The 10,986-nt window shown below is 39.7% G+C and overlaps 1 protein-coding gene across 1 annotated transcript; it reads left to right on the forward strand.

The window, feature by feature from the left end:
• The first annotated feature begins 5,244 nt into the window (after positions 1–5,244).
• On the forward strand, positions 5,245–10,986 carry MRPS22 (mitochondrial ribosomal protein S22). The gene is made up of 8 exons (XM_062005449.1): positions 5,245–5,373; positions 5,617–5,771; positions 6,487–6,651; positions 7,439–7,582; positions 8,065–8,148; positions 9,066–9,211; positions 10,409–10,517; positions 10,808–10,986. Exons 1-8 carry the CDS (start codon positions 5,253–5,255, stop codon positions 10,898–10,900), a joined length of 1,017 nt encoding a protein of 338 aa, XP_061861433.1. The 5' UTR covers positions 5,245–5,252; the 3' UTR covers positions 10,901–10,986.

Genomic DNA, 10,986 nt, shown 5'->3' on the forward strand with positions numbered 1-10,986 from the left:
GGCATAGCTAAGCACACAGGGATTATGGGTACACAAGAGAAAGAACTGTGGTAACACAGCACACAGGTTTCTACCAATAGACATACTTTCTGAAGAACGAAAATGAATCATTTTTGCCCATGCTGTTCTGGAAATCATCTAGTGACATCTTGTACTCTACTCAGTCAGTTTGTCCAAAAATGGAAGCAGAGCTAAAAGAATATCTTTTACTTTCTGAGCATTTTCTTTCACTTACTTGATCATGAAGAGAAGATTCTGTAGATTTATGTGTTGTTTGTACTGGAGAGCACAGCTGTTTTAGCTTTTCTGTCAGACCCCCAGGATCCTGTCCTTATAATGACTTTTTTTAAACAGACAGTGGGTTTGCCTAAGCAAATTTAAGTTGCATTATATTCTAGATCCAAAGGAAAGAAAAACACCCCCCAGAACAACACTATCTCCCAAGGTAAAAAAAAAACCCCTCAAGCACTACCTTTAGAAGAGATGGGATTTTATTTTAAGCTGTGTAAAAAAAATCCTTTAGTCTGGTATGGAAATTAGAAAAGTCCTTTAGTCTGGAAGAGAAATTGGTTAAAAAAAACCCAGCAGCCCTGTCATGTAGGCTATTTAAATAGGTAGCCAAAGGTACATAATGCTGTTATCAACAACAACAAAGTAACCAAAAACCCGCATGTTGTTAAGTAGTGAACTCCGGGAGCTTCTTTCCATGAAAAGCTGATTTGGGGAAAGAAAAGAGAGAAAATAAAGTAACAAAACAAATCCTAATAATCCAGATGAATTCAAAGTAATATAAAATGAAAATAGGAAGCCTTAGGGAGCAATATGAAGAACAGTTAGGAGATTTAAAGAAAAAGAGTTACATAAACCAGAAGGGAACTTGTGAAAAAAATCCAGAGACGGAGTATCAGGGGCAAACAGAACGTGAGAAGGGAATGGCATGTGGTTAAGACTGGTTTCTTGACATCACTAAGCAACAAGATGGCTGGTTGTGAGGTAACTGCTCCTTAAACTGGAAAAAAACCCAACCAAACAAAGAATATTAGGATAAGAGACTGAACTAGTTTTGGGAAAAATTGATCTATTTAACTGTAAGAAGTTGTCAGTAGAAAACTATATTCATGTACATTGAAAGATTTGAAGAAGGAAGTGGCTGTGTGTGTTAATAAAATCAGCTATTATGAGAAAAAGCTGGAAGAAACAAAATGTTGCAGTTACCATTGAATAGGAATTAGAACAGTTTATAACTAGGATGATATGCTTCTGTGTCAGGGAAATTAATTGATAAAATAACTAAATGAAAACCCATAAAATGATGACACATTATAAGAGCAGAAGGCAAGAATAATTAATTTGAAAAGTACAGACTTGATTCAGAGCTTGCTGAAGTCAGGGAAAGACTTCCAATGGCTTTAATGGGCTTTGGCTCAAGGCCTTATAGTGTAGCAAAGAAAACAATATAAACTGAAGTGGGATTTATATCCCTACAATAAATAATGTATGTAATCTCAATTACTGGAGACAGTATTTGAATATATCTGATTTATCATTATTAAAGTGAGATTATGGCAGCTTTATGTGAGACAGAGGCAAATCTGGGTCATTACTGAAAACAATTAATTTACATTATCTACTTAACTACTCAGGCACTTTCGTTCTCCTGTTTCAAACCTCAATCTTGCCCCCTTGTGGCCCATGGGAATATAGCACACTGACATAGGGTAAGCTAGTTTGAAACTTGACTGAAAATTAAAAAGCATGTGTTTACATACCTGATAGAGGCAGCTCTTCATGTAGGATGATAACGGCTACAGTGGAGATCAATTTACTGTAGTTTCAGTGGGCGTCTCAGTTATTGTTTGTAAAAAACAGGATTACCCAAAAGACTGCCCTTGGAGATAAGTTTGGCCCAGCAGCCCAGGACAGAATTCTACAAGTACATTCAAATGTCATTGCTGTGAAGCATCAAAATGAAATTTGAAAGTAAACCAGCTTCAGATAGCTAAAGGGTCTTTGAGACAGAAAAGGGCCACTTTGATGTATCAGCAAAGGCTCATGCAACATCACCAAACTATTTACCCAGAGCTCTGGATGTCAGTGAAAATCTATGGCTACCTTAAAAGATAATTCCAGAGAAAATAACACTCTCTCCCTTAAACAAAAGAAATGGGCAAATAAGATGCTTGCAGGTCATATGCCTGAAAATAGACAATCATATTACCAATGACCACTCCAAAAATTTTAGCAAAGCACTAAGCACATATAACATTTTATTAAAGACTGAGTTAGTGATATAGTAAGGTTTGTGTCATCTCTCTTACTTTAACACTCTGTGCCTTTTCTGTGGAAAATAGTCTCTCTTCAGACTAATCCATGCAGATTCAATAAAAAGAGCTTCTAACCTGGTCCATGATGTTCCTGAGAAAATTATTCCACAGGATTGCAAGACTCTTTCTTATCAGGAACAAGAGTTAAAATGGTTGTGACATCAACTGTGAACACATATGCTGCTGCCTTTCTGGGTTCACTCCGTTTCTTCTTATAGCAGCCAGACTCACAGTTACCAAACCTTGGATTCTGTATTTTTCACTGTATTATTTCCCAGGAAGGAAAACTTCTTTCCTAACAACTTCTTACTAGGAATTTGACATAATTATTATTCATAAAGCCTGGTAAACTACATCTCTTCATTTAATCATTTAAATAGGCAAAACAACAATGCCAGATCCTAAGCTCCCCATTTGCCTTCTCTTTCCCTGTGACGTTAACCAAACTGGTTCACCCTCAGCAGCCATCTGATCCTTTTGCCCTCCTGAAACTACCAACAAAAAGGAAATTAATGCCAATTGTGGAAGTGATTTTGTATTGACACTTTTCCAATAGAATCCAGACTTAGACCACCAGTGTGTTTCACAGGGGACATCCACTTACCATCAGATGGTTGTAATTTTCCAAGACCAACTGTCCTGGGATATATTCAAAATAGAAACAAAAGCTAAGAAAGATTCTTTATGTCATTATCAATTTTTACACCACTGATTCTTCAAGTTGATGTTGTATTTTTAAGAATATTGATATAAAATATGCTAGTTAAAATTGTTCCTTCAGTACAAACATAAACCATAAACAAAATATAATCAGCCCATGCAATATAGATGGATATTAATTTATAAATTCTGTTAACCTGCTAGACTTCCATCTACAGAATGGTTAGTTGATATTTCCTTTCATCCCACCAGCCAAAAGGCTAATCCTCACAGCAGCTGTTACCACTCCAGTACAGAATGAATGTGAATTTAACCTCTCCTGGATATAGCCTAATAAATTCTGTTGTTTTTCTAAGCACGTCTGTGACTTAAAATGGACGTTGGCTTGACATCCAGATTCATGAACAGGTCTGAAGTGGCTTTTAGGCAAGTCACCAAATAACTTCCCAATTCCCTTACAGGGTATAGCTCTCACTTCAGAGATCTTCAGAGCAAGAATTGAAGAATAACATCTTCTCTATTTCTTCAAAATCATTTTTCATTTTCTTAGCTTTAACTAAATAAATAAATTAAGCACAACACTACATTAAAATAGTATTAAGGGTTCATTTGCATTCGTCAGCTCTCAGTGCTTTCAACTTAATTGTAACGATATAAATATGAGAAGAATATGCCCTCCTGCAACCATTCTGACAATGCAAAGGCCAAGATATTGAAAAGCTTGAATATAAAATGCAACCCAGTACATGTGTTTGGATATTGAATACAGCTGAAGAAAAGAGGAATACTCCCCAGTACAATGAAGATTTATTATTAGAAACAAATATATTATTTATCTGATGCTTAACTTTATTCTAATGAAAACCAATGCATGCTGTAAAGTCTTCCCTTTCTCCAGGACTACAATTCCATTTTCAAAAGTAACATAATTTAGACTTTTATTTGGCAAAGCAACAAACAACCATTAAAATTTAAAACAATTGGAAATCTAGAGCATTTAAGCACATTACTTGTGTTTCCATATCTTCCCTCCTGGAGACGAAATATTTCCTGTTTTGACAGGAAGTCATCAGCCAACTTACATCAACATATGGCTTTGAACATTTTAAAATTCGAAGCAGAGTCCCTTCAGAGACTTGCCTGCTGATAATAGGTTTTCTTTCTGTTTCACACACTCCTAACCACGGTCTGCAAGAATTAAATTCACACGGGAAGACACAGAACAGCTACAAAAAATAAACTTCAAATAATAATACACTTTCAACCTGCTGAAATACAGGCAGTTATAAGAAGTCAATTATTGTTTTAATCAAGTAACATATCAGTTTTAATTGCACACTCGCTCTTCACAGCCGTTAGATCTGATCTGCTGTATCAATTGGATATAAAATTTAACCTTGGTTTTATCCTTGAATACAGTGATTTATTTTCTTGCCTTTACAAAAATGCTAGCTCCCCATCGTGAGAAGACTCAACTCATCACCATCGATGGCAATGACTTCTTTTACCAGGTTGAGGAAAGTGGTGCACTGAAAAGACAGGTATTTCTCAGGTAGTACTTCAGGCACAAACACTCAAGGTTTTCTTGCTGCGTCCTTTAGATTACTTCTGAATTATGGGCCAGACAGAAAATCTGCAACCTGACAACTGGACAGCCCTTTCAGTCACCATTAAGTGCCAAATTAGCAAAGACAGGCACATAAAGTTTTAAATGTTGTGTAAGTTACCACAGTACTTCTCCCTGTGAGGCAGGCTGCCCAAGAACCAGGGCAGGCGCTACCTGACAAGACTGGAGAGGCATCCTCAGACCAGCTGCTGATGGAATCACCCACCTACAGTCTCACACTTTTCCCAGTCTCTGAGCAGTTGCAGTTTATCAGTCGCGACAGTGTGTACGCTGTTCTCAATTCCTCTTTTTTTGCCCTACTGCCTTCCCTCCTCGCTAACCAGGAAACGCAGCAGCCTAGAGTCCCGCTTCGGCTCCTTCGCGCCCGCTCCCGCCGCCGGCCCTGTCCCTGCTCTGACGGGACCGGCTTCCGCCCCAACCCAGCCCTCGCCTTCGCCTCAGCGGTGCTTTACTGACACAAACGCAAGGGCAGCAGTTTTCTGCCCTCTCCCTCGGGGAGGCGGCCTGAGATGGGTACCGGCAGAGGTTCCCCGGAGCAGCTCTGGCCGCCCGGCGCCCGCTGAGGCGAAGCGAGACTCTATTTCCCGGCGTGCCCCGAGGCGCGAGCGGGCGCCTGCGTGAAGGGCGGGGCGCGCGGGAAGATGGCGGCGCTCGGCGCGTGTCGCTCCGCGGTGGGGCCCGCGCGCGTGTCCCGCGTGGCTCGGGCGCTGTGGGGCTGGCGCGCGCGGCGGCAGCTCGGGCAGGACGCGGCGGCCGCGGGCGGTACGTGAGAGGTGGGGCGGAGGGGGAAACCCTTGCCCGGGCGGGTCTCGTAGCCCGCAACCTTCGCGGTGGGCTCGTGCAGTCCTCGGGGAGGATGGGGGAGTGGGGCCTGCGGCGGGGCCGCGGTGTGAGAGGAGTGCGCGGCCGTCTGAGAGGAGTGCGCGGCGTCTGCTCTTCCGCCGCCCCGCACAGGCAGCGGGCTCCTCGCGAACCGGGCTAACGGCGGGTGCAATTCTCCCGCAGAAGGCGGAGCCGCCAAACCTTCCTTCACGGATGAAGCGGTGCAGAACCTGCTGTACAAAATGACAGGGCTCAACTTGCACAAGGTTTTTAAGCCGGTGAGAAAGGAGCTTAAGCCGCCCAAGTACAAGCTGATGACAGAAGCTCAGCTCGAAGAGGTAGGCTGTTCGGCTTCGTTTGGAAATCAGCTTTGGTTTTACCAAAAAGTCTGTAACAGTCTGTGCTTCTGCTGTCTTTAATGCTGCTTTTGAAAACATTTCAGTTTCTTTGTTTCTGGTTGCTTCCTAAATTAGTGTAAGTCAGTGTTTCTTCACTTTAGTCACTTCTGTTTATCTAGTCTTCTCTATTTTTATGGTATATAGAAGGAAATGGAACAGTTTTTCTCGAGTGACAGGTTCTCTTCACTGCCTGCTTTCCTTATGCTTCCCAATTGTGTTAAGTGCCAGTATCTGATATTGAAATTATAGCCTTGCTAATTATTTGACTATTTTTTTCCTGTTGTCTTACCATGGTCCAGGATGAGGATGAAGCTTGTCTAAAGTCAGTTTTTCTGTAACCACAGTCACAGCTACATATAAACTGTTGATAGTGGTTTATGTTTTGGGTGAGATCTGCTGTGCAAAAATACCTGAATATAGTATATGTAGATACTAGAACTTTCTCCATGGATTTCCTTACATTACCAAAGTGATACATTGTTCACATGCAATTCATATCTACCTGAAGACTGAATTAGTGTCTCACTCCTTAACTTCAGGAAAAAAAATTAATCAATACTTCTCTTCAAATATTTGTCCCAGATATGTTAGCATTCCGATAGGATAACTTTTGGAATTGTAAAATTCTACTTCCCTGTCTTCTTTCTTCCCCAAGGCCACAAGAAAAGCTATTGAGGAAGCTAAAGAAAAACTAACCATGCCCCCTGTTTTGAATGAACGAGAGCCAATTGATGATGTCTTGGCAGAAGACAAATTCCTTGAAGGAACTGAAACTGCAAAATATGTGTTTACAGATCTAACTTACTCCATTCCCCATCGTGTAAGTAACAATGTATTAATTTATGAGCTTTTCATTCTTAATTTGTAAGTAAGCTGTAGGTTTTAATAAAATGTAGTTATAGCAGTTTGCTAAAAGGCTTAGGAGTAGTAAATTCAGTCTGGTACAAGGCTGAAAAACCCCTTCTTGTTTTCCTTTACTTTCTTGGCTAAGTTTAGTTCTAAAAGGGCTTTAGCCTTCCTGGTTGCACCCCTGCATGCTCTGGGAAAGTTCCTCTACTCTTCCCAAGAGACCAGTCCCTGTTTCCACCTGTCATAGATGGCTGCTCTCTCCTTGAGTTGTCCCAGCAGATCTTTGCTCATCCCTGTAGGCCTCTTGCCTCCTTTTCCCCCTTTTCTACATGTGGAGGACTGATCCTGGGCTTGGAAGAAGTGGTGCTTGAAGATCAACCAGCTCTCTTGGACACTTCTACCATCTAGGACCCTATCCCCTGAGATCCTTCCAAGCAGGTCTTTGAAGAGGCCAACTCCTTTCTTTGGGTATTAGTTATATTATCTGTCTAAACTTCACAGAGGTGCAGCTTTTAGTGTAGGTGTGTGCACAGTTATGTCATACAGTAAAATTAAGGTGGAAATGTAGCACTTAACAGATACCAAGGAAGAAACAAAAAATCCAGCACATAGCAACAGTCAATTAGAAATTGTGACAATTATTAGGGTGAGTTTATGTATAGAAGGACTTTGAGAAATAAGAATCTTTCTTACAATGGTTCCAGCTACAAAGAGAAGATTTTTGGGAGATAAAGCTCTTTCTTTCATCCTCTTTTCAGGAACGTTTCATTGTAGTTAGAGAACCGAATGGTGTATTACGCAAAGCAACCTGGGAAGAACGAGACAGAATGATACAGATATTCTTCCCTAAAGAAGGACGCAGAGTTATTCCCCCAGTGTTATTCAAGGATGAACACCTTGGGGTAAGATCTTCCTTGTTTTGAAAACAGATCATTTCTTACTTCACTGTGCTCTGATAGTGAAACGGTGCTATTTCAACAGGAGAGCTCTGAATAAGCCACTCTGCTTGTATGCTGTAAGGTGCTTGAATTCTGTTTTGAACAATTGCTTATAATTGTAACTTAGTTAAAACACTGAAAAGTTCCATGTTAGAGTCAAGTAAATCCTGGGTACATATTCTGTCATACTAAAAATCCACACTTAATTATCATGCATTGATGAAATTGTATGCTTAATCTGAAAATGTGAACTGGTGCTTCAGAAACAAAAATCAAACTATTAACGACATCAAGGCAGCTAACTGTACTTTTATCCAGTGTCTTGTGATTAAGAGAATACTCACTGTAAGCATTGTCCAGAGCAGCCACGTGGCTGCTGTTTTGATTTTGAAGACTTGGATTGGTGCAATACAGACTCTATTTCTGAACTTGTACTGTTGTTTTAGACTGTTTTTCAGCAAGACCGTCATGAGGATATCCTTAACATGTGCATTGCTCAGTTTGAGCCAGATTCACCTGACTATATCAGAGTGAGTTGACTTTTAATTTTTCTGGTTAAAAGTAGTGAAGAACTTTAGGGTTTGTTTTGTAAATATAAGTATTATCTGGGGATCAGAGGTAGTGGCTTTTATGTTCTTCCCCTCAATCTGCCCAGATCGATTACCTGCTACCTTTGTCATGAATTTTGTTTTTCTTGCAGAAAAGTAAACTATGATACTGTTCAAGTAATTTTCAACGGTATAGAAGCTGCATGGAAATACTCTTTAGATTAGATGTATTTGGCATCAAACCAGAATTGATGATAACACACTCTTTAAGTGGCCACAACCAGACTTGTGCTACTGAAGCCATGCTAACTGCAGTGGTAGGATTTGAAAGGACCAGGGAGGTAACTGATGAAATGCACCTGAGAGCACTGTACACAAAGTAGTCTTTGGAAAAAGACAAGGTACAAAAGTATACTTCTAGCTGAAATACATTCACCAGCCTCTACCATTACTAAATTTATCTTTAAAATGTTTACCTCTTTAAGTGGTAATAATTTCTCAAATCACCAAGAATGTAACTTCTATGAGTGAATTTTTCAATTACCTTTTCCTTAAGGTAAAATTTCACCTCTTTGCTCTAGCAAAACTTGTTAACTTATAACTTCTCAGCAGTGTAGTAAAGGTTCAGAGGTTATTTCTGTCCCCTCCCTAAACTTCCCATATGTAACTAGTATTTAGCATTGTCTTATCATAAAGATGTCTGTGCCTAAATACTGAAAAGTTATCTCAGTGTTACCCTCAGTGTCAAGCATAAAACTTAAAGGTAGCATAGCTCAGCCTCAGCCTTACCCCTGCACTTTAGGGAGGTCTGAAAATAGATTAAAAATGTGCTGGTGAGAGGCAGAGGGGAGAAACTGGGCTCAAGCTCCAGTTATGCTAATGAAATTTTCTGTGTATAGGTTCACCATCGCACATACGACGACATTGAGAAACATGCCAAATATGATCTGCTCCGTTCAACGAGACACTTTGGAGGAATGGTGTGGTATCTAGTAAACAGAAAGAAAGCGGATGGATTACTCATAGATATGATCCAGCGAGACCTGTAAGTGGTGTTGGTCACTTACTAATTCTGCATATCCCAACAAACAGAAAGCAAATACTACCATTGTTTGAAAATGAAAACAGTACTTCTGTAAGATGTATGAAAGTTTTTCATTGGCATGAAATTTGAGGCTACTGTAACTTTTAGCTGTATCGATGCTGAATGGAAGCACCAACTACAGTCCACGAAGTTGCAGAGTATTAAATACATTGCTGCAGAAGTTAGCCTCTGTAACTGTTGGGTTTTCCTTTTTGTTTCCCATGTAATTTGTCAGCACACTTCCATCTGAGAGGTGCTCATCTTAAAGCCTAAAAATTTTATACTACTGAGGCTGATTTTGCCTTAAGATTGACATGCTTTAGGTTTTAGAGCAATTCGTAAGTAGCTTAAAAAATATAGACACATTTTCATTTTGAATGGATAGATGTCTGTAAGACATGCTGCTGAACTTATTCAAAACTCCCTGATGTAAACAATATTTAATTTGCTTAAATTGTCACTAGAGCTAGGGAAATTTTGTACAATTACTCCACTCCAATTTGCAGTCATGGTGGCATTCATTTCCTGCTGCTGAACTGCTTTCAACAGGTGGTCAGCTCTTACTTTTAAACCTGAGGAGATGAAGAAACAAAGGGAGTTCTAGTTTTGGAATCAAATTGTTAAAGGGAAAATGAAAATATTGGAGCAGATTAAGTTCCTAGAGTTTGGAGCATCTTCACCTGCCCCCAGTGACTTTTGGCTTATGCTTACATTTATAGAAAAACCACCTGTTCCAGTTTCAGATTCATCTAAGGCTAAGGATCACCAGATTTCTCATATGCAGAACATGCTAGTTACTGGTTAGAAAGTTTATCTTTGGGCCAGATGTTCTGCTAAATAATCCTTATTGGGAAATTAATTGTATTTTACAGAGAGATTTCTGCTTTACTGATGAACAGTACATCAGGCTTAAACTGCAGTGTGGATAATTAATATAGCTTACTTGATGTCCCTTGCTTCTTATGAACAAGTTCCTATCACAATACATGATGGGATGCCTGTTTAGCTGCATATTCTAGTGATTGTATATCTAGCAATTCATGAAAGTCTGTGGTGCAAGCAATTCATGAAAGCCTGTGGTGTGTGAAGCACACCACAAAGGATACTTTCTCTAACTACTCTTAAGCAATTGCCACAAATGAGACTGTGTTTGTTTAGGTTGGATGACGCCACAAGTTTAATTACACTGTATCATATGCTTCATCCTGAATGTCAATCAGCAAAAGAAGCTAAAGAAGGGAAACTTCAAGGAGTCGATCTGATCAAGGTAGGCTCTTCTACTTTAAGGCAACTTAACTACAGAAGAGAAAGGTTTGAAACAGCAGAAGCCTATTTAATAGTCTAAATTTCTCCTTATCTTAAGAAGCAGATATTTAACTAGAGCTCTTACACATGCCAAGTTGGTGTGTCGGGGTTGAATTTTTTTTTTAACTATATCTAGCTGCACCAGGAATTCAGTTGTACCAGTGCAGTGATGAAATCTTGTTATGCAACTATGCTCTGAACTATACATTTTGCACTTAACTGTACATATTCTCTTTCCTGCCACGTTTGCAGGTATTTGCAAAAACTGAATCCCAGAAAGAAGGCTATATACAACTAGCCCTCCAGGCTTATGAAGAAGCAATGGCTACTTCTACAGCTTCATGAAATGAACTTTAGTTAAAACTTACAATTAAGTCTGTTTATAAACATTCTCTGTACAGGATCCCACAATAAATACTTCAAACAACTGA

Source organism: Colius striatus, chromosome 12, assembly GCF_028858725.1.
Source record: "Colius striatus isolate bColStr4 chromosome 12, bColStr4.1.hap1, whole genome shotgun sequence".
Taxonomy (NCBI): domain Eukaryota; kingdom Metazoa; phylum Chordata; class Aves; order Coliiformes; family Coliidae; genus Colius; species Colius striatus.